Source organism: Peromyscus maniculatus, chromosome 18, assembly GCF_049852395.1.
Source record: "Peromyscus maniculatus bairdii isolate BWxNUB_F1_BW_parent chromosome 18, HU_Pman_BW_mat_3.1, whole genome shotgun sequence".
NCBI classification, from domain to species: Eukaryota; Metazoa; Chordata; class Mammalia; order Rodentia; family Cricetidae; genus Peromyscus; species Peromyscus maniculatus.
This window is the reverse complement of record NC_134869.1, coordinates 4,294,637-4,321,407: the sequence shown is the minus strand read 5'-3', so window position 1 is coordinate 4,321,407 and position 26,771 is coordinate 4,294,637. Positions and strand designations below refer to the sequence as shown.

The following is a 26,771-nucleotide window of genomic DNA, read 5'->3' as shown; positions in this document are numbered from 1 at the left end:
GTCTTTGAAGTACTTGAAGACTATCTATCTATCTGAAATATATCTATGTATACCTAGAAAACTTAACATGACTATAAGTTTGACTATCATAGAAGATTAATTATTAATCTATTTCTTAATTATCCAATACAATTTTAAATGAGCTGTACAAACATACCTTAAACAAGAGTAAAAATATACACACAGTATAACAAAATTAACTTTAAATTTGTATCAATAAACTAAAATCCATAGCAATGTAAAACATTTTTAAACAAGTTGTTGCTCTTTAAAAGGAGGGTCAACAATATAACCTTTTATCCTATCATATCTATATCCTACATATCTGTATCAGCTGGTTAATCCTGGTAAACAAACATTTATATCTTATCATACTAATTTCTAACTGGCATGGTTAGCATATTACTTATCTTTCAGGTATTTGTGATGCAGCCCTCTCTTACCTAAATTTTACTTTGTGAATTAATGTCTCCTAAGGACTGTAAAGACCTTGTACCATCAATTCTGTTACCATTGATTCTACTCGTCTACATCACAGTTTAACATTGGAGTGCAACTCTACAAAGAAAATACTGTATACAAGCTGCTAGAAGTAATTCCAGTTGCATCCTAAAACTTAATGTTAAATGTTCAAAGTGTAGAACTTCTGGGAGATAAGGGAGGGACCAGGCCTCTTTGAATTTGGCAAATCTGTGTTCCATAGAAACAACACAAGCGTGGTGCCAGTACTTCACAGTGATGGCACCGAGGACATTTCAAAGCACAGTCCCACTCCCAATGCTCTGCAGCAGCAGACTGAAGTTATTCAGAAGCTGCCAGCCAGCCCCAAGAATTGCAAAGACTATGCAGGACCATGCAGGACCACAAAGATCCACACTGTCGCATGCAGGATGAGCGGGATCATGCTGCACAATGGAGAATCATGCAGGAACATGTGGAACTCTGCATCTGACCACTTGCTTCAGCAAGTGGAGGACCCACCACACTGTCTCCCATGACTCAACAGCATGCCCCTCACTCACCATATCTTGCTTTTCCAGCTCAGCCATGCTCTCTGCTCAGCTCCCTGCAACAACACTCCCAGGACAGCAAAAAAAAAAAAAAAAAAAAAAAAAAACTACTAGTGACAGAGTCTCTCAAAGACAATTCTGAAGCTGGCAGATGGAAGGACCCTGCACACCTTCTGACTAGCAGGGCACCTGGAGGCCTGATTGGCTAGTGAGACCTGAGTGACAAGAGCACCCCCATATGGTTAAACTGTGCTTAAAGACATAGCACAATAATTCCTGATGCTACTTTCCATTTCAGACCCAGAACTTTTCTGAACCAGCAGAGATTTGCATTTCAATAGCATGTGCCCCTGGTTCTAATAACAGACCATGTGATCTTCCTGATCTCCATAGGCACTTCCCCTTCATCCTCCTGGACACAATGTGGCTAGCATGTACAGCCCACTATACTATGTGGGACTGAGTGAGTCCCTGTCACACAGGTAGAATGGTGCCCAGTATATTAACAAGTAAAGACAGATTTAAAGACACTCAAGGAGAGTGTTTGTTAAGTGACTTAACACTGACACCAGGTGAACTGAAGGTACTTTTCACCTGGTTGTCACAGGGACTTCAGACAACCAGCAAAGAAAAGTAGGAGATAGATCACTACCCAGATAATAGGTTCATTGCTTTAGGAGTATTAATCCTAAAATTCAGAGCAAACTGTTGGCAAATGAATAATAATAAAGAGTTGTCTTCATGGATAGCTGAATATTTAGAGAATAATGGAGCTAGGGAGAATGTGTTTATGAACACTATTGTTAGTCAGCACATATTCCTCAGTGGGCAGGTGAAAAAAAACCTGCATTATTCAAGGTCCCTTTACATTATCAGAACTGGTAGAATGAATCTCTCCCAGTAGGAAGAAAGTGGAAGTATTAATGTTGTACAAGCTGTGTCCATCTTTAATCTGGAGTGCTCTTAACTAGTAAGGTATTTTTCTACCTTAAGTTTTTTATTCTTGATCATGTTTCCTGTCCAAGGCAGCCTAGTCAGGGGCATAAACCTGGTGCTGATTAAAAAGTAGAATTTTCTTCCATTTGAGAGAATAAGGCAGAGATGAGTCCCCTAATTATTTGTCCAATACAACATGATCAGCCAACTATCCATATAGGTACGACCAACAAACCTGGATGCAACAGGTTGTGTTCAAGTATTTCAGCATACTTATTCACCCATAATTAAAAAGGAAGAATTTAGAAGGGACTTGGGAAGGGATGGAATGAAGAGATAAAAGGGAAAAGGAATGTAATATCTCTTAATTAACAATTTAGGAAAATAAACTTCAAATAAAAAGAGGGGCTGGAGAGATGGCTCAGCAATTAAGAGCACTGGGTGTTGTTACAGAGGACCTATGTTCTATTTCTAGAAACCACATGGTAGCTAACCATTTTCTGTAACTTCAGTTCCAGGCATCTCCTGCCTTCTTCTGACCTCTGTAAGCACTGTGCACTGATGCATGCATGGAAAACACTCATAATTTAATTTTTTTCTGAGAAAAAGGTAAGAATGAAATTTCCTACAGTGATGTCACAGCCCTGAGGCAGACAACAGCCAGGGCTAGTTAAAAGGATATCCCTATGTTCTTGCATGGAAGGAGCTTTTCACTTCCCCCGAGTCAGCCTGTTAAGAGGCAAAAGCTGCTTCATTCTGAGGTTAATATAGTTCATCATAACCACTCATCTAAGAGCAGAGTGTACAGTGATATAAAATGTCTTTTCCTTGAAGTCCTCTATATTTTTGTTCTCTCTCTTTTCCATCTGTGGCAATGGCATTGGTACAGTTATCCTTTAGACTGAACATCAAGATTGACAGGTTGCATAGTTTCCAAAGCAATATTTTTTTCCACTGTGTCATTTATTGATTTTCAGCTAAGACCTTGTGGTACAAGATGAACCTGCCAAGGGATTTCTTTCCATCATTTTTATAATTTACATAAGTCTCTGCATAACACTGCAATAAGAATACCCCTAAATATCTCTGCATTTATATTCTGATTATGATTAGATGTGGTTTTCTTTATCTGCCTGTTTAGGAATAGGGAGAATTCTACATGAACATGTTCAGACTTCCTAAATAAAATCCACATACTTCCTTTGTTTAGGAAAAGCATGATTTCCCTGCCTCCTGCAGGTAAGAAATTTTTCTCATTTCTTCTTTGTTGGCTATTGTGATGGCTATTTTGGGTAGTCAAACTGACTACTTCTGTAATTAACTAAAACCCAAAGATTTGATATACCTGTAAGAGATTTTTTTTTAATGTTTTGAAATCAAAGACCCATCTTTAATTTGGATCATTTGAGGCAAATTCCAAAATTAGCTGCTTGGTGGCTGTGTACACCTTTAACTCAAGCACTCAGGAGGCAGAAACAGTTGGACTTTCCTGAGTTTGAGGCTCTCCTGGTCTACAGACTAAGTTCCAGGGCCACACAGATAAACCCTGTCTTGAAAACACACACACACAAAAATCAAAGGTTACGATCCACCTTTAATCTGGATTGTACCTCTGCAGGCAGCCTACATATATAAAGTATATTGAAGGAGGAAGCTCTGTCTCTCTCTTTGCCTCCTTGCTCTAGCACCAAGTTCATTCCTTTACTAGCATTAGAGCCTACTTCCTTGGTATTTTGGTGTATAGTTAAGACCAGCTAAAATATTTAGCCTCATGAACTGAACAAGTACTGTACTCTTCAAATTTCCATTGGTAGGCAGCCATTGTTAGACTACCTGGAACACAGCTTGTAAGACATTCTATGAAATCAACTTTCTACATACATGGAGAGATTCATTCTACCAGTCCTGATCATGTAGAGAACCTTGAATAATACAGTTGCATTTTTTTTTCCACCTGCCCACTGTGTAAGATGTTCTGGTTAACAATGGTGCTCATAACCACATTCTTCCTAGCTCCATTATTCTCTAATATTCAACTTTCCATGAAGACTATTCTTTATTATTATATAATTTTCTTACAGTTTGTTCTGAATTTCAGAAATTAAACTCCTGAAGCAATAGAGCCCCCGTTCAGTTTTCTGATGGGAGAAAGAGCTGTTATCATGTTGTGTTATCATGTTCCTGCCTTTCTTTCCTAGTTGTCTGAAGTCCCTGTGAAAAGCAGGTTAAAAGTCCATTCAATTCACCTGACCTCAGTGTGAAGCCACCTAACAAAAATCTCCTTTTGTGTGCTTAAATATCTCTTTAGTTGCTAATATTCGGGGCATTCTTCTACCTGTGTGACAAGGAATCACTCCACCCCACACAGTTATAGTAGGCTGTACAAGGTAGCTAGAGACATTGTATCCAGGAAGAGGAAGGAGAAGTGCCTATGGAGGACAGGAAGCTTGCAGTGTCTGCTATTAGAGCCAGGGACAGGTGCTATTGAAATGTTAATCTCTCCCAGTTTTGAAAAGGTCTTGGTCTGAGGTGGAAGGCAAGGTCAGGAACCATTGTGCTGTGTCTTTAAGCACAGTGTAACCCTATAGGAGGTGCGCTTGTCACTCAGGCCTCACTAGCCAATCAGACTCTCCAGTCAAGCAGTCAGTCAGAAGAGGTGCAGGGTCCTTCCTGTCACAAGCTTCCGGCTTGGCTTTGAAGAGGAGCTGGGGCCAGTGGTTTTGTGTGCTGTGCTGTGTGTGCTGCTGCAGGAAGCTGAGCAGAGAGGTTCGGCAATCTGGAAAACCACAACATGGTGAGTGAAGGGCTGCTGTCCCCAGACTGGGAGGAGTGGTCTTTTCAGTCATGCGAGCCAGTTTGGTGGGTCCTCCCCTGACTGGGTGGGAGCCAGTGTCCGGATGTAGAGTTCCACATGTTCTTGCATGGTACTTCATGGTCCAGCGTGGTTCTGCTCATCCTGCCTGCTCCAGTGTGTTTCTGTGTGGTCCTGCGCTCTCTTTGCAATTCCTGGGCCGGCTGGCAACCTGTGTCACTTCACTCTCTAGGCTTCTTGTGTGCAGATCATTGGCAGTGGGACTGAGCTTTGAAAGAACCTTGTTGACATCACTGTGTAATGCTGGCACCCTTAGTGCATAAGCATTTTTGCTATGGAACACAAATTTGCTTAACTCAGAGAGACCTGGCCCCGTATCTAATATATCTCCCAGAAGTACTGCTCTTTGAACTTTTCACATTTAAGCTTGGGATCCATCTGGAGTTATTTGTGTGGACCTTGTAAACAGTATCTCCTGTGCAAAATAGCACTCCTCTGCTATACTGTGGTGGAGAAAAATAGAATTGACAGTATTAAAATTGATGGTGTAAGGGCTTACCAATACTTAAGAGACATTAATTTGAGCCGGGCGGTGGTGGCGCACGCCTTTAATCCCAGCACTCGGGAGGCAGAGGCAGGCGGATCTCTGTGAGTTCAAGGCCAGCCTGGTCTACCAAGTGAGTTCCAGGAAAGGCGCAAAGCTACACAAAGAAACCCTGTATCGAAAAAAACAAAACAAAACAAGAGACATTAATTTACAAAGTAGAATTTAGGAAAGGAAGGGCTGCATCACAAATATTCCAAAGATAAGTACATGCTAACCATGCCAGTTAGAGATTAGTATGATAAGATGTAAATATTTGTTCTGCAGGGTTAACCAGCTACATTCCCATAACAAAGGAGACAACCCTGATTTACAACAAGCAGAAAAGCCCATCCTTACATTAAAAAACAAGCCTCTAAATGCTGCTCAAGGAATGATCACAGGGTCAGAACCAACATTAAGTAATGGTATGCCATGAAGTTATACTAATTCTAGAATAGGGGCATCTCAAGTCTTTTTGCAAATTGTTTTTGAGTCAAGAACTTCTATGTTGATTGAGGTGGACTTAAACCCTGTTTGTAGTACCACAGGACATTGCCCTTGTTACCCTCCTGATTAGCCACCCTAAATTCCTGGATGACACATCTGTAGCATCGCAGAGTTCTAAAATTACCTGTTTGAGTCACATAGTGGACTGTGCATTGCAGAACAGGGAAAGGATTTGTGTGTGGAGCATGGCTTCTCCCTTCAGACCAAAAGAGGAGGAACAGTCTACTGTGTACACTGCAGGGGGAAACCCTGTCTTGAAAAACCAAAAAAAAAAAAAAAATCCATTAGCTCCAATATTTCTCCATTTGGTTTCTGTCTGGATGACCTGTCCATTGTTGAGGGTGGGGTATTGAAATCTACCCCTATCAAACACTGTGTGAGAGTCAGTGTGTCATTTAACCTGTAGAGGTATTTCTTTTACAAAAGTGGGTGACCTTGTGTTTGGGGCATAGATATTAATAATTGAAATGTCATATTGGAGTTTTCCTTTGATGACTAAGGAGTATTCTTCCCCATTGCTTTTGATTAATTTTTGTTTGAAGCCTATTTTGGTTAAATAATAAAATATCTACACAAAACTGCTTTTCAGTTTCAGTTTCTTTAAATATGCTTTTCCCAGCAGTCACCTTTTGGTAATCTCTATCCTTGATGTTGAAGTGTGTTTCTTGTATGCAGTGGAAGGATGGATATTTTTTCTGAATCCATACTGTTAATTTGTGTCTTCATTGGGGAATTGAGGCCATTGATATTGAGAGATATCAGGAATAATGATTTTTAATGCCTTTATTTTGTTGTTGTTATTGTTGTTATTGGTGGTGATGATAGTATGTGTATGACAGTATGTTAGTTTGTGTGTGTGTGTGTGTGTGTGTGTTTCTCTTTTGGTTTTGCTGATGTTATATTATTCATTTACTGTGTTTTCATGTTTGTAGGTAGCTTCCTTGGATTGGATTTTTTTCTTCTAGTACCTTATGGAGGACTGGATTTGTACATAGATGTTGTATAAATTGTATCTTATTTTCTCCATTTATAGTGATGAAAATTTTCTGAATGTAATAATCTGGGATGGCATCTGTGATTTCTAGAGCCTGCATCACGTGTGCCTAAGCCTTTATGGCTTTTAGAATCTCCATTGAGAAGTGAGGTATAATTCTCATAGGTCTGCCTTCAAATGTTACTTGGTCTTTCCCCTTTGCAGCTTTTACTGTTCTTTCCTTGTTTTGTACGCTTACTCATTTGGTTATTGTGTGACAAGGGGACTTCCTTTGTTCTGTATGTTTAATGATTTGATTATTATGTGACAAGGGGACTTTCTTTTATGACCCAATTTCTTGGGTGTTTTGCATGGTTCTTTGTAGCTTTATCAGCACCTCCATTAACTAAGAAAAATTTGTTATATGGTTTTATTGAAAATATTTTCTGGATATTTGAGCTGGGTGTTTTTTCTTTTCTTTTCTTCTTTTTTTCTATTCCTGTCATTCACAGGTTGGTCTTTGCATAATGTCCAAGAATTCCTGGTTGTTTTACATCGAATATTTTTTTTATTTTTTAATTTTATTTTATAATTTAATTTTACATATCAGCCATGGATTCCCTTGTTCTCCCCCCTCCTTCCGTTGCCCCCGCCCCCGCCTCCCTCCCCCTCCATTCCCATCTCCTCCATGGCAAAGACTCCCCTGAGGATTGAGTTCAACCTGGTAGATTCAGTCCAGGCAGGTCCAGTCCCCTCCTCCCAGGCTGAGCCAAGTGTCCCTGTATAAGCCCGAGGTTACAAACAACCAGCACATGCACTGAGGATAGGTCCCGGTCCCACTGCCTGGATGCCTCCTAAACAGATCAAGTTAATCAATTGTCTCATTTATCCAGAGGGCCTGATCCAGTTGGGGGCCCCTCAGCCATTGTTTCATAGTGCACGTGTTTCCATTCATTTGGCTCTTTGTCCTGTGTTTTTCCAATCTCGGTCTCAACAATTCTCGCTCATACAAACCCTTCTCTTCTCGCCAATTGGACTCCAGGAGCTCCACCTGGGGCCTGGCCATGGATCTCTGCATCCGGTTCCCTCAGTCATTGGATGAGGTTTCTAGCACAATTAGGATGTTTGGCCATCCTATCACCAGGGTAGGTCATTTCGGGATGTCTCTCGACCATTGCCAGTAGTCTATTGTGGAGGTATCCTTGTGGATTTCTGTGGACCTCTCTAGCACCCTGCTTCTTTCTATTCTCATGTGGTCTCCATTTACTATGATCTCTTATTTCTTGTTCTCCCCCTCTGTTCTTGATCCAGCTGGGATCTCCTGCTCCCCCAAGCTCTCTTTCCCTTGACCCTTGCCCTTCATTACCTCCACTCATGTCCAGGTTGCCCATGTAGATCTCATCCATTTCTCTGTCATTGGGCAATCCATGTGTCTCTCCCAGGGTCCTGCTCTCTATGTAGTCTCCCCGGAGTTGTGTCCTCCTATGAGTGAGTACATATCATGTTTGTCTTTCTGAGTTTGGGCTACCTCACTCAGGATGATTTTTTTCTAGATCCACCCATTTTTCTGCAAACCTCATGATGTCATAGTTTTTCTTTGCTTAGTAGTACTCCGTTGTGTATATGTGCCACATTTTATTTATCTATTCTTCAGTTGAATGGCATCTAGGTTGTTTCCATGTTCTGGCTATTACAAACAAGGCTGATATGAACATAGTTGAGCAAGTGCCCTTGTGGTATGATTGATCATTCCTTGGGAATATGCTCAAGAATGGTATAGCTGGATCTTGGGTAGATTGAGTCCCAATTTTCTAAGAAAGTGTCATATTGATTTCCAAAGTGGTTTTACAAGCTTGCATTCCGACCAGCAATGGAGGAGAGTTCCCTTAGCTCCACATCCTCTCCAGCATAAGCTGTCTTCAGTGGTTTTTTGTTTGTTTGTTTGTTCGTTTTTTTGAGACAGGGTTTCTCTGTGGAGCTTTGTGCTTTTCCTGGATCTCTCTCTGTAGACCAGGCTGGCCTCGAACTCACAAAGATCCACCAGCCTCTGCCTCCCAAGGGCTGGGATTAAAGGCGTGCGCCACCACCGGCTGTCTTCAGTGTTTTTTATCTTAGCCATTCTGACAGGTGTAAGGTGGTATCTGAGAGTTGTTTTGATTTGCATTTCCCTGATGATGATTAGGGATGTTGAGCAATTCCTTAAATTTCTTTCAGCCATATGAGTTTCTTCTGTTGAGAATTCTCTGTTTAGCTCTATAGCCCATTTCTTAATTCGACTGTTGGGCATTTTGATGTCTAATTTCTTGAGTTCTTTATATATTCTGGATATCAGTTCTCTGTCAGATGTGGGGTTGGTGAAGACATTTTTCCCATTCTGTAGGCTGTCACTTTGCCTTGTTGACTATGTCCTTTGGTCTACAAAAGCTTCTGAGATTCAAGAGGTCCCATTGATTGATTGTTTCTCTCAGGGTCTGTGCTACTGGTGTTATATTAGGAAGTGATGTCCTAAGTCAATGCATTCAAGACTACTTCCTAGTTTCTCTACTATCAGGTTCAGAGTAGCTGGATTTGTGTTGAAGTCTTTGATCCACTTGGACTTAAGTTTTTTTACATGGTGACAGATATTGATCTATTTGCAGCCTTCTACACATTGATATCCAGTTAAGCCAACACCATTTGTTGAAGATGCTTTCTTTGTTCCATTGTACAGTTTTGGCTTCTTTGTCATAAATTATACCTTTGTAAGTGTGCGGGTTAATATCAGGGTTTCTAATTCGATTGGTCCACACATCATTTTTTGTTTGTTTGTTTGCCAGTATCATGATGTTTTTATTACTGTAGCTCTATAGTAGAGCTTGAGATCATGGTTCTCGATGCCCCTAAAGATTGTTTTATCATACAGGATTCTTTTAGCTATCCTGGGTTTTTTTTGTTTTTCCATATGAAGTTGAGTATTATTCCTTCCACATTTGTGAAGAATTGTGTTGGTATTTTGATGTGGATTGATTGAATCTGCAGATTGCTTTTGGTAAGATTGTCATTTTTACTATGTTAATCCTGCCTATCCATGAGTATGGGTGATCTTTCCATTTTCTGACTTCTTCAATTTCTATTTTCAGGGACTTAAAGTTCTTGTCATATAGGTCCTTCTTTTATTTGGTTAGTGTTACCCCAAGGTATTTTATATCATTTGTGGCTGTTGTAAAGGGTGATGTATCTCTGATTTCCTTCTCAGCCTGTTTGTCAATTGTATATAGTAGGGCTACTGATTTTTTTGAGTTAATCTTGTATCCTGCTACATTGCTACATTGATGAAGGTGTTTATAAGCTGTATGAGTTCCTTGGTCGAATTTTTGGGGTCACTCATGTATACTATCATGTCATCTGCAAATAGGGAAAGCTTGACTTCTTCCTTTCCAATTTGTATCCCGTTGATCTCCTATGTTGTCTTATTGCTCTGGCTAGAACTTCAAGTACTATATTGAATAAGTATGGGGAATATGGACAGTCTTGCCTCGTTCCTGATTTTAGTGGAATCGTTTTGAGTTTTTCTCCATTTAATTTGATGTCGGCTGTTGGCTTGCTGTAAATTGACTTTATTATGTTTAGGTATGTTCCCTGTATTCCTTATCGCTCCAAGACCTTTATCATGAAAAGGTGTTGGATTTTGTCAAATGCCTTTTCTGCATCTAGTGAGATGATCATGTGGTTTTTCCTTTGAGTTTGTTTTTTTTTTTTTTTTTTTTTTTTTTGTTTGTTTTTTGTTTTTTCGAGACAGGGTTTCTCTGTGTAGCTTTGCGCCTTTCCTGGGACTCACTTGGTAGCCCAGGCTGGCTTCAAACTCACAGAGATCCGCCTGGCTCTGCCTCCCGAGTGCTGGGATTAAAAGCGTGTGCCACCACCGCCCGGCGAGTTTGTTTATATGATGTATTACATTGATGGACTTTTGAATGTTGAACCACCCTTGCATTTCTACTTGATCATGGTGGATAATTGTTTTGATGTGTTCTTGGAGTCTGTTTGCCAGGATTTTATTGAGTATTTTTGCATCAATGTTCATTTGGGAGATCGGTCTGTAGTTCTCTTTCTTTGTTGTATCCTTGTTTGGTTTAGGAATCAGGGTTATTGTAGCCTCATAGAAGGAGTTGGGAAATGATCCTTCTCTTTCTATTGTGTGGAACAACTTAAAGACTATTGGTATTAACTCTTCTTTGAAGATCTCGTAGAATTCTGTGCTGAGATCATCTGGTCCTGGCCTTTTTTTGGTTGGGAGACTTTTAATGACTGTTTCTAATTCTTTAGGGGTTATTGGACTATTTAAATAGTTTATCTGGTCTTGATTTAACTTAGGTATGTGGTACCTATTCAGAAAATTGTCCATTTCCTTTAGGTTTTCCAGTTTTGTGAAGTAGAGGTTTTTGAAGTATGACCTGATGATTCTCTGGATTGCCTCATTGTCTGTTGTTATGTCCCCCTTTTCACTTCTGAATTTGTTAATTTGGATGCTCTCTCTCTGTCTTTTGGTTAGTGTGGATAAGGGCTTGACTATTTTGTTGATTTTCTCAAAGATCCAACTGTTTGTTTCATTGATTCTTTGTATTGTTCTCTTTGTTTCTATTTAATTGATTTCAGATCTCAATTAGATGATTTCCTGGCGTCTGTTCTTCCTGGGAGACTTTGCTTCTTCTTGTTCTAGAGCTTTCAGGTGTGCTGTCAAGTCACTAGTGTGAGATTTCTCCAACTTTTTTATGTGGGCATTTAGTGCTATGAATTTCCCTCTTAGCACTGCTTTTATAGTGTCCCATAAGTTTGGGTATGTGGTATATTCATTTTCATGGATCTCTAGGAAGTCTTTCATTTCTTTCTTTCTTTCTTTCTTCCTTAACCCATTGGTGATTCAGTTGAGCATTATTCACTTTCCATGAGATTGTAGGTTTTCTGTAGTTTTTGTTTTTGTTGAAATCTAACTTTAAACCATGGTGGTCTGATAGAACACAGGAGGTTTTCCCAGTTGTTTTGTATCTTTTGAGATCTGCTTTGTTGCCAAGTATGTGGTCGATTTTAGAGAAGGTTCCCTGGGGTGCTGAGAAGAAGGTATATTCTTTTTTGTTAGGATGGAATGTTTTGTAGATATCAATTAATCCATTTGAGTCATAACATCAGTTAAGTTCTTTATTTCTCTGTTAAGTTTCATTTTGGGAGATCTGTCCAGTTTTGAAAGTGGGGTGTTGAAGTCTCCCACTGTTAATGTGTGGGGTTTTATGTGTGGTTTAAGCTTTAGTAATGTTTCTTTTACATATGTGGGTGCCCTTGTGTTTGGGGCATAAATGTTCAGAATTGAAACTTCATCTTGGTGGATCTTTCCTGTGATGAGTATGTAATGCCCTTCTTGATCGCTTTTGATGGATTTTTTTTGAAGTCTATTTTGCTGGATATTAGGATGGCTACACCCACTTGCTTCTTAAGACCATTTGATTGGAAAGTCTTTTCCCAGCCTTTTATTCTTATGTAGTGTCTATCTTTGAATTTGAGGTGTGTTTCTTGTATGCAGCAGAAATATGGGTCCATATTCTGTAAGCCTGTGTCTTTTTAGAGGTGAATTATGTCCATTGATATTAAGGAATATTAATGACCAGTGCTTGTTCATTCCTGTCATTTTTGGTGGTAGTGTGTTTGTACTTCTCTTCTTTGGGGCATTATCTGTTGCCTGAGTTTTCGAGGGTATATCTGACTTCCTTAGGTTGGAATTGTCCTTTTAGTACTTTCTGTGGGGCTGGGTTTGTGGATAAATATTGTTTAAATCTGGCTTTGTCTTGGAATGTCTTGTTCATTCTGTCTAAGATGATTGAAAGTTTTGCTGGGTATATTAGTCTAGGCTGGCATCCATGGTCTCTTAGTGTCTGCATTATATCTGTCCAGGTCCTTCTGGCTTTCAAAGTCTCCATTGAGAAATCGGGTGTTATTCTGATGGGTTTGCCTTTATAAGTCACTTGTTCTTTGGCCTTTGCTGTTCTTAATATTCTTTCTTTATTCTGTACATTTAATTGTTTAATTATTATGTGGCGAGGGGACTTTTTTTTGGGGTCTAATGTGTTGGTGTTCTATAGGCTTCTTGTATCTTCATAGCCATTTCCTTCTTTAAGTTGGGAAAGTTTTCTTCTATGATCTTGTTGAATATATTTTCTGTGCCTTTGAGTTGGTATTCTTCTCCTTCCTCTACCCCTATTATTCGTAGGCTTGGTCTTTTCATGGTGTCCCAAATTTCTTGGACATTTTGGGTCATGACTTTGTTGGCTTTAGTGTTTTCTTTGACTGATGAATCTATTTCTTCTACTGTATCTTCAACGTCAGAGATCCTCTCTTCCGTTCGGTTGGTAATACTTGCATCTGAACTTCCTGTTCGTTTACTCAGATTTTCTATTTCCAGCATTCCCTCTGTTTGTATCTTCCTCATTTTTCTATTTCCCTTTTCAGGACTTGGACTGTTTCCTTCTTCCGTTTCATTGCTTTTTCATGTTTTTCTCTAAGGGATTTATTGTTTTATTCTGATTTATTTGTCCTTCCCTCTGTTTTTTTTTTATAGTGTTCTTCCCATTTTTTGTTTGTCTTTTCCTCAATTTCATTTGTGATTTCTTCGATATAAGCCTCTACTGTCTTCATCATGTTATTCATAAGGTTGCTTTCTTGTGTTTCTTCCATTTTGTGATGTTCAGGTCTAGCTGTTGGAGGTTGGCTAGGTTCTGGTAATGCTGTACTGCTCTTCATTTTATTGTATGTACTTTTGCCTTGATATCTGCCCATCTCCTTGTGGATTGGTTCTTGTTCTTATCAGTGCTCTTGGTCCAGATAGAGCTGACAGATTCAGGAAGCCTCTCTCTCTTGTCCAGATGGGGCAGGTTGGGAGCTCTTGTCCAGATGGGAGGTCTGGGGCAGGATAGGAGCTGGAGGTTGGTCTCTAAGTCTCAGGAAGTGGCTGGAGTCTCGGGAGGGTGGGTGTGGGGACAGGGTGTGGAGATTGCAGGGTTTGCCAGGGTTCTTGGAGAAGGGGGACCTTCCCAGTAGGAGTGGAGGAGATGCTGCCTGATGACAAGAACCTGGGGCCAAGTTGGGTAGGTCTTCCCTGGAATGACTGGTGCCCAGGGATGGGATCTAGGGGCAGACCTCTCTGGGTCTGAGCCCAGGCACTCACCTCTTGTCCAGATGGGAGGTCCAGGGCAGGATGGGAGCTGGGGGCAGGTCTTTAAGTCTCAATAAGTGGCTGGGGTCTTGGATGAATGGATGTAGGCGCAGGGCATGGAGATAGCAAGTTCTGCCGGTGTTCTTGGAGAAGGGGAACCTTCCCAGTGGGAGTGAGGGGTATCCTGCCCAATGACCAGAACTTGGGACCAAGTTGGGCAGTTCTTCTCTGGAGTGGCTGGTGCTCAGGGATGGGATCTAGGGGCAGCTTATTTTTTATTTTTATTTCTCCTTATAGAGTGTTTTACAAAAATGGAATGATTTGAATTCTTAACCAGGAAGTGAATTTCTTTTTTAACATTTTAATTAAAATTTCATTACAAAGCACTTAAAAAAAATTTGTCACCAAAACTGACCAGACCTAAAATGTCTGTTTTTTTTTTCATTTTTCTATTAAGAAATTTTCTACTCACTCCACATACTATCCACAGATCTCCCCTCCTCCCTCCTCCCATCCCCCATCCCTCTTTCCCAAGCCATGCCACATCCCCACATCCCCCAAATTAAGGTCTCCCATGGGGAGTCAGCAGAACCCAGCACACTGAACCTAGGCAGGTCCAAGCACCTTATCACTGCACCAAGACTGTGCAAGGTGTCACACCACAGTCACCGGAATCCAGAAGCCTGCCCATGCACAGGGACAGATCCCGATGCCCCTGCCTGGGTGCCCCCCAAACAATTCGAGCCAAACAACCATCTCCCATATCCAGAGGGCCTAGTCCAGTCCCATGGGGGCTCCACAGCCATCAATACACAGTTCATGGGCTTCAACTAGTGTGGACAGTCATCTATGCATGTCCTCCCATTATTTTCTCAATGTGCCTCACTTGCAGTATCTCTCCTCTCTGTCATCAATTGGATTCCTGGAGCTCAGCCTGGTGCCTGGCCATGGATCTCTGTATCTGCCTCCATCAGTCACTAGACCAAGGGTCTATGATGACAGCTAGGTTATTGGCTAGGTTGGTCACCAGAGTAGACTGGTCCAGGTACCCTCTGGCCCACTGCCAGCAGACCAAGGCAGGGTCAACCCTGTAGATTCCTGAGAGCCTCCCAAGCACCCTGCCTCTTCCTATTTCCATGATGTCCTCATCTATCATGGTATCTTCCTCCCTGCCCTCTCACTCTGTCCCTGTTCCATCTTGACCCTCCCATTTCCTTATGTTCTTATCCCCCACTCCTCACCCTCTGCCACCCCTCCACACCCAGTCCACTCATGTAGATCTCATCCAGTTCTCCTTCACAGGGTCATCCATGTGTCCCTCCTAGGGTCTTTCCCTGTTAGCTAGCGTCTCTGGAGTTGTGGGTGGGAGTCTGGCCATCCCTTCCTTCACATTTAGTATCCACTTATGTGTGAGTACATACTATGTTTGTCTTTCTGAGTATGGGTTACCTCACTCAAGATGATATTTTCTAGTTCCATCCATTTGCCTGCAAATTTCATGATATCATTGTTTTTTACTGCCGAGTAGAACTCCATTGCATATATATGCCATATTTTCTTTATCCATTCTTCAGTTGAGGGGCATCTAGGTTGTTTCCAGGTTCTTGCTATTACGAAAAATACTGATATGAACATAGCTGAGCATGTGTCCATGCGGTAAGATTGAGCATTCCTTGGGTATATGCCCAAGAGTGGTATAACTGGGTCTTGAGGAAGATTTATTCCCAATTTTCTGAGAAACTACCATACTGATTTCCAGAGTGGCTGTACAAATTTGCATTCCTACCTACAGTGGGGGAATGTTCCACTTGCTCCACATCCTCTCCAACATAAGCTGTCTTCAGTGTTTTTGATCTTAGCCATTTTGACAGTGTAAGATGGTATCTCAGAGTTGTTTTGATTTGCATTTCCCTGATGACTAAGTATGTTGAGCAATTCCTTAAATGCCTTTTAGCCATTTGAGATTCTTTTGTTGAGAATTCTGTTAAGCTCTGTAGGTTATTTTTTTAATTGGATTGTTCTCTATTTTGAAGTCTAGCTTTTTGAGTTCTTTATATATTTTGGAGATCAGCCCTTTATTAGATGTGGGGTTGGTGAAGATCTTTTCCCATTCTGTAGGCTGTTGTTTGGTCTTATTGACCATATCCTTTGCTCTACAAAAGCTTCTCAGTTTCAGGAGGTCTCATTTAGTAGTTGTTGCTCTTAGTGTCTGTGCTACTGGTATTATATTTAGGAAGTGGTCTCCTCTGCCAGTTTGTTCCAGACTACTTCCTACTTTCTCTTCTATCAAGTTCAGTGTAACTGGATTTGAGTTAAGGTCTTTGATCCATTTGGACTTGAGTTTTGTGCATGGTGACAGATATGGATTTATTTGCAATCTTCTGCATGTTGACATCCAGTTATGCCAGCACCATTTGTTGAAGATAATTTCTTTTTTACATGGTATGGTTTTGGCTTCTTTGTTGAAAATCATGTGTTCATAGCTGTGTGGATTAGGGTCAGGGTCTTCAGTTCTATTCCATTGGTCCACATGTCAGTTTTTATGCCAGTACCAAGCTGTTTTTTTTTAATAATGTAGCTCTATAGTAGAGCTTGACATCAGGGATCATGATGCCTCCAGCGGTTGCTTTATTATACAGGATTCTTTTAGCTATTCTAGTTTTTTTGTTTTTACATATAAAGTTAAGTATTGTTCTTTCCAAGTGTGTGAAGAATGGTGTTGGGATTTTGATGGGGATTGCATTGAATCTCTATATTACTTTTGGTAAGATTGCCATTTTTACTATGTTGATTCTACCTATCCATAAGCATTTGAGATCTTTCCTTTCTAATATCTTCTCACAAAAAGTATTCTCTGACATTCATTTGTTGTTCTGAGAAAGTGTTATGAACAGATGTGTAGTCCTGATAATGAACTAACTCATTCCACCTGCAATACAAACAAAAACAATAACAAAGGTATCAGTATATCATTTTCATATGCAAATAAGATTTATTATTCAATTTCTCCTATATTCCAATGAAAACCTATTTACAACATAAAAAGACAATATTTTACTGATTTAGTGTATCAACTAATCTTATTTGAGCATCAATGGGACTGCTCTGTTAGAAATGTCTATATTGTGCAAAGCTTTGACCTAATCTTGAACACCATATGAAGATGGACAAAAGTAGACTCCATAAAATTGTCTTTATTCTCCACATTTCCTTTGTGGCTCACATTACACAAACCAACACACACACACACACACACACACACACACACACACACACACACACACACAAAGCATGCACATAACCAGAAAAAAATTAATGTAGTGCTCGCTTCCGCAGCATGTTTACTAAAATTGGAATGATACAGAGTAGATTAGCATGGCCCCCGTGCAAGGAAAACAAGCATATCTGTGAAACATTCCATATTTTTACAGACATTATGCAGATATTAAGAGACCATGGATGCAACCCAGGCTGCTATACCCAGCAAAACTCCCTATCAACAAAGACGGAGTAAACAAAATATTGCGTGATAAAACCAAATTTAAACAATATCTCCCCACAAATCCAGCCCTATAGAAAGCACTTGAAGAAAAAATTCAACCTATTGAAGTTAGATACACCCATGAAAACACAGTCAATTGGTAGTCCCATACCAACAAATAACAAAGAAGGAAAACCTACAACACTACCACAAAAAATAACAGGAATTAACAATGACTGGTCATTAATATTCAACAATATCAATGGTCTCAAATCTCCTATAGAAAGACACAGGCAAACAGAATGGATACAAAAACAAGATCCATCCATTTGTTGCATACAAGAAACACACATCATCTTCAAAATCAGACACTACCTCAGAATAAAAGACTGGGAAAAGTCTTTCCAATCAAATGGATATAAGAAGCAAGCTGGTATAGCTATTCTAATATCTAATAAAATAGACTTCAAACTAAAATCAATTGAAAGAGATCAGAAAGGATACTACATATTTATCACAGAAAAAAATCTGTCAAGATGAAGTCTCAATTCTGAATATTTATGCCCCAAATACAAGGACATTGACATTCATAAAAGAAATATTACTAGAGCTTAAATAGTACATCAAGCCCCATACACTAGTAGTTGGAGACTTCAACACTCCACTTTAACCAATGGACAGGTCTGCCAGAAACTTAACAAATAAGGGAACTAACAAACATTATGACTCAAATAGACTTAATAGATATTTACAGAATATTCCACCCTAACCAAAAAGAATATACCTTCTTTTCAGCACCCCATGGAACCTTCTCCAAAATTGATCACATGCTTGGTCACAAAAGCAAATCTCAACAGATACAAAAAAAATTGAAATAACCTCTGGTGTTCTATCAGAACACCATGGTTTAAAGTTAGATTTCAACAACAACAAAAATTACAGAAAGCCTACAATCTCATGGAAACTGAATAATGTCCAACTGAATCACCAATGGGTCAAGGAAGAAATAAAGAAAGACATTAAAGATTTCCTATAATTCAATGAAAACGAATGTACAACATACCCAAACTTATGGGACACTATGAAAGCAGTGCTAAGAGGAGAAAATTCATAGCTCTAAATGCCCACAAAAAGAAGTAGGAAAAATCTCACAGTAGTGACTTAACAGCACTCCTGAAATCTCTAGAACAAGAAGAAACAAACTCACTCAGGAGAAACAGATGCCAGGAAATAATGAAATTGAGAGCTGAAATCAATAAAAGAGAAACAAAGAGAACAATACAAAGAATCAATGAAACGAAGAGTTGGTTCTTTGAGAAAATCAACAAGATAGATAATCCTTATCCAAATTAACCAAAAAGCAGAGAGAGAGCATCCAAATTAACAAAATCAGAAGTGAAAAGGGGGACATAACAACAGACAATTAGGAAATCCAGAGAATCATCAGGTCTCACTTCAAAAACCTGTACTCCACAATATTAGAAAATCTCAAAGAAATGGACGATCTTCTGGATAGGTACCCCATACTAAAGTTAAATCAAGACCAGACAAACTATTTAAATAGACCAATAACCCCTAAAGAAATAGAAACAGTCATTAAAAGTCTCTCAACCAAAAAAAGCCCAGGACCAGATGGTTTCAGCGAAGAATTCTACCAGATTTTCAAAGAATAGCTAATACCAATACACTTCAAATTGTTCCACGCTATAAAAACAGAAGGAACATTACCAAATTCCTTTTATGAGGCTACAGTTATCCTGATACCCAAACCACACAAAGATGCAACAAAAAAAAAGAGAATTACAGATCAATCTCCCTCATGAACATTGATGCAAAAATACTCAATAAAATAGTGGCTAACCAAATCCAGGAACACATTAAAAAAGTTATCCATCATGACCAAGTAGGCTTCATCCTAGGGATGAAAGGATGCTTCAACATACAAAAATCTGTCAATGTAATATACCATAAAAACAAACTGAAAGAAAAAAACCACATGATCATCTCAATGGATGCTGAAAAAGCCTTTGACAAAATCCAACACCCCTTCATGATAAAGGTTCTAGAGAGATCAGCAATACAAGGAACATACCTAAACATAATAAAGGCAATTTACAGCAAGGTGACAGCCAACATCAAGGTAAATGGAGAGAAACTCAAAATGATTGCACTAAAATCAGGAACAAGACAAGGCTGTCTACTTGCCCCCTACTTATTCAATATGGTACTTGAAGTTCTAGCTAGAGCAATAAGACAACAAAATTAGATCAAGGGTGTAGCTGGAGGTTTCTCCAGTCCTGCCTGGTCCATTGTCAGGACAAATCTCTCTCACCCAACAGTCCCACAGCCACTGAGACCCAACCGAGTAAAAACATAAAGACTTTTATTGTTTAAACTGTTTGGCCTAATGGCTCAGGCTTCTAGTTATCCGGTTCTTAAATCTTAAATTAATCCATTTCTATAAATCTATACCTTGCCATGTGGCTCATGGCTTACCGGCATCTTCACATGCTGCTTGTCATGGCGGCAGCTGGCAGTGTCTCCTCCCTCCTTCCTGTTCTCTCAATTCTCTTATCTGTTAGTCCCGCCTATACTTCCTGCCTGGCCACTGACCAATCAGTGTTTTATTTATTGACCAATCAGAGCATTTGACATACAGACCATCCCACAGCACTTCCCCTTTTCTTTTTTTTTTTAAGGGGAAGGTTTTAACTTTAACACATCTCCAAAGCCAGCTTGGTATATTTGGGAATTTGGGCGTAGCTTCTCTTACTACTTCCTGCTGGAGGGGGGCACTGTATCTTATGGGTACACAAAAAAATTTTAGGATTATAGAGTAGTCCATGAGGGTGTATCGTCTGAGCCAGTTGCCTTGAATCTGAACTGGATATTGGATTATTTGGGCCATGGTGAAAGGTCTCTCATCCGAGACCTTTCAGAGGGTCTTGGCTGGTCAAACCTGATGCATCTTAATCTGGAACAAATCCACAGCCTCTGGCTTTCTGTGGAAACAAAAGCAGAGCCTCCTTTCCAAAATAACATATCCTTATATCCAAATTTTGAAGTCAAGGTACCTTTAAAATATACATTTTGACATAACTCATCAGTTCTTGTAATCAAATGTTTTTCTTGAGTTACGAATATCAAAGAGAACATAATCCAGATTCTCTGTGTGGTTGCCATCTTTACGTGGCTTAAGTTTTATATTACCTTGAGTCTATTGCTTTAAACTGCAGCATTCTAAGACGGAAAAGGCACTGTGGCTGCTGGCTCCACCCACTTCAGCTTCCCAACATGGCAGTGGTACGTTTTCTGCCAGCTCTGAGGCCATCAACTCTCAGAAACAGTTCGTCTATGCTTCTATCAGAGCAGTGTGTAGCCCAGAAACCTCTTTTTGTTTTGTACTAGGAAAGGTTAAATCCACCACCCAGCTTAATATGCCACTTGCAGAGGCCTTATTCCTGCCATTCTGCAGGTCGAGCACACACGCCAGGAACCCGCCATAGTAGCTCAAACATACAGGCTGCCACTAACTTGAGAAAAACAACTAGGAACTGTTTCTCACTTTGTTTTAGAATCTTTTTTCTCAGGTTTTAGGTGGAAACTCTTGCTAACACATTGGGCGCCATGTGTAGCTGGAGTTTTTTCTAGTCGTGCCTGGTTCACAGTCAGGACAAATCTCTCTCACCCGACAGTCCCACAGCCACTTTGACCCAACGGAGTAAACACATAAAGATTTATATTGTTTAAAGTGTTTGGCCTAATGGCCCAGGCTTCTAGCTATCCAGTTCTTACATCTTAATCCATTTCTTTAAATCTATACCTTGACACGTGGCTCATGGCTTATGGGCAAATTCACATGCTGCTTGTCATGGCGGTGGCTGGCAGTGTCTCCTCCCACCTTCCTGTTCTCTCAATTCTCCTCTCTGTTAGTCCCGCCTATACTTCCTGCCTGGCCACTGACCAATCAGTGTTTTATTTATTGACCAATCAGAGCATTTGACATACAGACCATCCCACAGCACAAGGGGATACAAATTGGAAAGGAAGAAGTCAAACTTTCATTATTTGCAGACAATATGATAATATACATAAGTGACTCCAAAAATTCTACCAGGGAACTCCTACAGCTGATAAACTCCTTCAGTAAGGTGGCAGGATACAAGATTAACTCAAAAAGATCAGTAGCTCTCCTATACACAAGAAATTTTTATATTTGATATTTACTTTGACTGATGTATCCATTTCTTCTATTTTATCCCCAGTGCCTGAGATTCTCTCTTCCAACTCTCTATTCTATTGGTGAACCTTGGCTCTGTACTTCCTGTTTGTAGTCCTAAATTTTTCATTTCTGGAATTCCTTCAGTTTCTGTTTTCCTTGTTGTTTCAGTTTTCATTTTTCAGGTCTTAAACAATTTTGTTTCCTTTAATGATTACTTTTTTTTATCTTGGCATAATATACATTGTTTATTGGTTTACTCCAATTGTTTGTGTTTTCCTAGCTTTCTTGGAGGAATTTATTGATTTCTTCCAATTGTTTGTTTGTTTATGCTTTCATGAATTTATTTAAGGTATTCATTTATTTTCATTTTAAGGGCCTCTATCATCTCCATATATTTGGTTTTAAGGTTTTTTTTCCCTGTATTTCAACTGGTAGATTATTCAGGGCCTGCTGTGGTAGGATAGCTGGGCTATGGTGGTAACATATTTCCCGGGCTGTTATTAATTATGTCCTTATGTTAGGCATCAGGTTTGGGCTGATTATAAGTCAAAGTGCTGGTTTCTGTCTTTATCTTGGTTAAATGGGACTTTTGTTCCTGGGTTTCTGTTTGTTCTCTTGAGTTTCAGAGTATATGTTCGCTGACTGTTTTCTTTTTTCCCCGGACTTATTGAGTCGTGTGTTCAAGGGAGAATGCTTGCTGGTGTTGGAAACTAGGGGAAGGGGAGATGAGGGGGAGATTATCTTTGGGATCTATAGGAGACATGGAGAGTGGAGAGGGGAAGCTGCCTCTGGTGGTCTACTGCAGTAACAGGGGCAACTGTTAAATCAGGTCTGGGATGAGAGATAATGTAGTAGATCTGTGGACAGCCTTCTGGAAGATATGGCAATTAGTAGATCAAGGGTGCTACCCTAGTTGGGTGCTTTGACATAGATATGAGGTGGGAAGGAAAGATCAGGTGGGGATAGTCTTTGGATTTCACAGGAATTATGAACAGGTGGAAGAGAAGCTGCAGCTGAAGTTCTATTGCTGCCCTAGGGACAACCCTGAGTATTGGATCTTGGGTAACAGAGATTGGGGAAGGTCTGTGGGTAGCCTAACTGGTCTCATACCCAACATCTTAATACTGACTCATCAAGTTCCTGGGGTTCATGTATTTACCTCTTTCTTTATCTTTGTTTCTGTTGTTATTTAATCTGTAAAAGACTTAGCTTATTGGATAAAAAGTACTCTGTGGGCTGTGCATGACACTCAGCAAAAATTCTACTTGGGGTTGACCTTAGTTCAGAAACCAACACTCAAGTTGAGAGGCTCATAACCACCTGATATTACAGATCCAGGGATCCCACACACTCTTTGGTGTGTCACTTGTACACATATAGAAAACCTCTGTCACACATAAAACATATAAATAAAAATGAGGATATACTTGTTTTAAAAAATGCTTATGACTTATAAAACAATTAGAGGAAAACAGGTTGCTTTAGGTATATGATACAAATCATACAACACTGATTTAAAAATCTCTTATCTAGTACTTGATTTGTAAAATTTTCATTTTCCTACTCTGATGCAGACTTACATCCAATCATCAATCATAGGAAACAAAAAGGTTTTGAAATGATCCTAACAGACATTCTTTTCTTTTTTAAAAGATGATGAGATAATTTCAGTACTTAAAACCTTTTTCTACAATGTAGAACTATCAGACTTCAAGTGAATCCATCCAATTTTGCCAGAACAGTCCTCACTCAACCTATTTTCTATTATTGGCTAAGGAGAGAACTGGGGTGAACAATGTGAGTGGTGGTCAGTGATTTTTTTATTTTGATTTTCATTATACTCTTACAGTTTTTGTTCAAGAGACCATGTTAACTATGTAGGTCTCTCTTTGTGTCTCCTTTATTCAGTTGTACTATCTAGGTTTTGTCAATTTTTTTTTTTTTTTTTTTTTGGTTTTTCGAGACAGGGTTTCTCTGTGTAGCTTTGCGCCTTTCCTGGAACTCACTTGGTAGCCCAGGCTGGCCTCGAACTCACAGAGATCCGCCTGGCTCTGCCTCCCGAGTGCTGGGATTAAAGGCGTGCGCCACCAACGCCCGGCGTCAATTTTTTATTAGTTATAATTTGGTTATATTTTTTTCTGCAAAATGATGGACCTACACCTATTTTTATTTTCTGAAAAATTACTATATTATGTTATGAGTTCCTTGAGTTTACTGGTTTCGAGACTTTCTGAGGAAAAACAGCATTTGTTTACTCTTTTTGATCTTAGAAGCTTGTTTCTCCTCACTTTTTGGCATACATGTGTTTTCCAGTTGTTACTATCATCAATGTTTGCATTGTTGCTATTTAAGTTATTGACATTGTTGATACATTGGCTTTTAGTTTTTAAACCTTCTCATATATTATTGTGTGTGTCCTAGTTACTTCCAGCTGTCAACATACAAAGTCTATCGTCATCTGTGGGAACTTAGTTGAAGATGTGACCAATCAGAATGGCTGGGTGCTATGTCTTTGAGAGATTTTGTTGATTGCTGATTGATGTATGAAAGCCCTTTCAGTGATGGTACAATATCTGTAAGAAAGTTGGCTTGGGCTGGATAAGAGAGCTAGCTGAGCATGACACAATGACCAAGTAACAGAGAAAGCTACTAAACAATAGTTTAGTTAAATGATTTTTGTCTCTATTTGCTAGCTTGAATTTCTACTCTAAGTTCCCACAATGATGGATTGTAACATGGCAGAATTAGCCAAATAAACCCATTCATTACCTGTGGTGCTTTTGGGTAGATAACTCAATCACAACAAGAAACAAGATAGAACATAATGTGGTACCAAAAGTGATTTTGTTCCTGCAAAGGACAAGGAAATGATGACTTTTGGCAAAAGGTTAAATATATTCATCCAGATTTACAAACACACTCAGACTCTCCCATTTAAGTACTGGCAATTGGGCCCACTTATATGCAAGATCAACAAGTACTCTTAACTTCTGAGCTGTCTCTATTGTACTGTGTTGATTATTTATGATCAATATTTATGTTGCTAATGGTTTCATCTGTCTATTTGTAACTGTTTAGATCCATAGTTCCTTTTGGTAAAATTTATTAAGGTTACCATTTAAACTGAAGGAATTCAGGTATCTAGTAAATGAATGCAGAAGTCAAGCAATTACGTATTTCTTTGTAGAAACTTCATTTAAAAAACCTCTGAGTTCTTCCTATCATTTTTGTTTGTTTGATTGGTTTTTGCAGAGGAGAAAGGATCTTAATTTTTACTTCTTGCTCTCCTAGAACTGATTCCATTTAGGTTAGCTTTCAACTCAGATGCTGATATACCTACCTCCTTTATCTTCATGCTGGTATTAAAGGCATGAGCCAATACACTCAGCTTGCTCATCTTTTTTGTATTTAGTAACTATTCATACAGTTTCTCTAACATGTAGTCAGTAATGATGATGGGTTTTCTTGTCACTCTATCAGGTAATATGTATTCTCTTACAAGGTGCTATCCCATTCAAAGCATTCAGAAATGATAGCGGTAAATTCCCAATTTCCTTCTAAAGTGGCTAAATGATAATATTATTATATTTATATCATAGAATAAGTGTTTGAAACACCAGAATTATTATGACTATATTTTTAAAGAAGCCTGCATTTACAATTATGTCAGTATCATATATATGTCTTGTATGCATGGGCATGACACATTTATGTATGCAAATTGTAGGATCCAGTAACCTATAATGATGTGCATGTCAACTTCACTCAGGAAGAGTGGGCTTTGCTGGATCCTTCCCAGAAGAATCTCTACAAAGATGTGATGGTGGAAACTTACAGAAACCTCACTGTTATAGGTAATACCGTACATTTTCGTTCATATTTTAAAATAAGGGGACAACTAGTTCCTGGTTATAGATACTCTTCTGTAATTTGATTGAGTCTGAGGAAGAATGAGGTGAAGATATTAAGCATGGTTTTAAGGATTATTGAAGGGAGTTACTTTAATTTTGCACAATTTCCAATAATATTTCATATATTTCCTGGTAAAATATTCTAGGGTACAAGTGGGAAGATAATATTGAAGAGCACTGTCAAAGTTTTCGAAGACATGAAAGGTAAATTTCATGTGCAACCTGATACAAATGTTCCTCTGGAGATATTTTAATGTATCTATTACTTTTAAATAATCAGATCAGTATAAATAATTACAGTTTAAAGTACATTGATGATCATTAAATGATTTCAATACCATATACCTCAATGGCAAGTGAATTGTGTTTTCATGTCATTCTTTGAAGAATGAAGACAAGGAATCAATGCCTTAACAGATATCATCATTAGAATCATAGTTCAATCACAGCTATGATGTAGAACTGACTATCCGTTTAGTTTCCTACTATTTATATTACAAAAGTTATGCTCATTAAATATGTAATAAGATTATGTCCAAAATCTTCTAATAAGCAAACAGTTCATAGTAAAATATTGTACTTATATATTTGTTCTGACTTTGCTAAATTTAATGAGAAGAGTAGTTAGAGTCAAAAGTTAATGGGGGGGTGGTTGTTGTGGAGGAAACTTAATCCCCATACCACATGTTGATGAAGAACAGAAAGTCCACCTGTAAATGAAATGTGGAAATCTTTTAGTTGTTATTCTTCCTTTAATAGCTATATCATATGTCACTTTGAAAATAAGAACATAGGGACATGGAAAGAAGCAATATACATTTCTCTATCTCAGAACAATTAGAATATATGTAGTAATCCTCATGTTGAGTAGACTTGTTGAATGTGATACAAGTTTACAAAAGAATGATTTTTCTGCTTCATTGGTTAATCCAGCAACAAACACACTGCAGTGAATGCCAGGATTGTGTAATTGCTTGTGTTTGTCCTGGTTCACTTTGGAAATATAGCAGGACTCACAGTATAGGAAAATTTGCTAATGGAAGAAGTGAGATAAAGGTCTGAATTCATCCAGTTCTCTTCAATGGTGTGAAAAGTCTCATAGAGAAACAGATGCCATCAATATGAGCCAGGTAATGAAGGATCTTACTATCACAGG

General features: G+C 39.1%; 2 protein-coding genes and 1 non-coding gene across 3 annotated transcripts in view; 2 read left to right on the top strand and 1 right to left on the bottom strand.

The window, feature by feature from the left end:
* Positions 1-4,595: 4,595 nt before the first annotated feature.
* Positions 4,596-25,823, top strand: LOC143269221 (zinc finger protein 431-like). The gene is made up of 3 exons (XM_076554272.1): positions 4,596-4,740; positions 25,432-25,558; positions 25,762-25,823. The coding sequence occupies exons 1-3, from the start codon at positions 4,738-4,740 to the stop codon at positions 25,821-25,823; spliced, it is 192 nt and encodes a 63-aa protein (XP_076410387.1). The 5' UTR covers positions 4,596-4,737.
* On the top strand, positions 17,322-17,428 carry LOC143269451 (U6 spliceosomal RNA). The gene has a single exon (XR_013045874.1). It is a non-coding gene; the product is annotated as a U6 spliceosomal RNA (small nuclear RNA).
* The window catches only part of LOC121826666 (uncharacterized), a 73,853-nt gene continuing 72,621 nt past the window's right edge, over positions 25,540-26,771 (bottom strand). Inside the window, exon 6 of the mRNA XM_076554260.1 lies at positions 25,540-26,325. Coding sequence (XP_076410375.1) covers positions 26,246-26,325 — 80 coding nt within the window. The 3' untranslated portion in view covers positions 25,540-26,245. The remainder of the gene's footprint in view (positions 26,326-26,771) is intronic.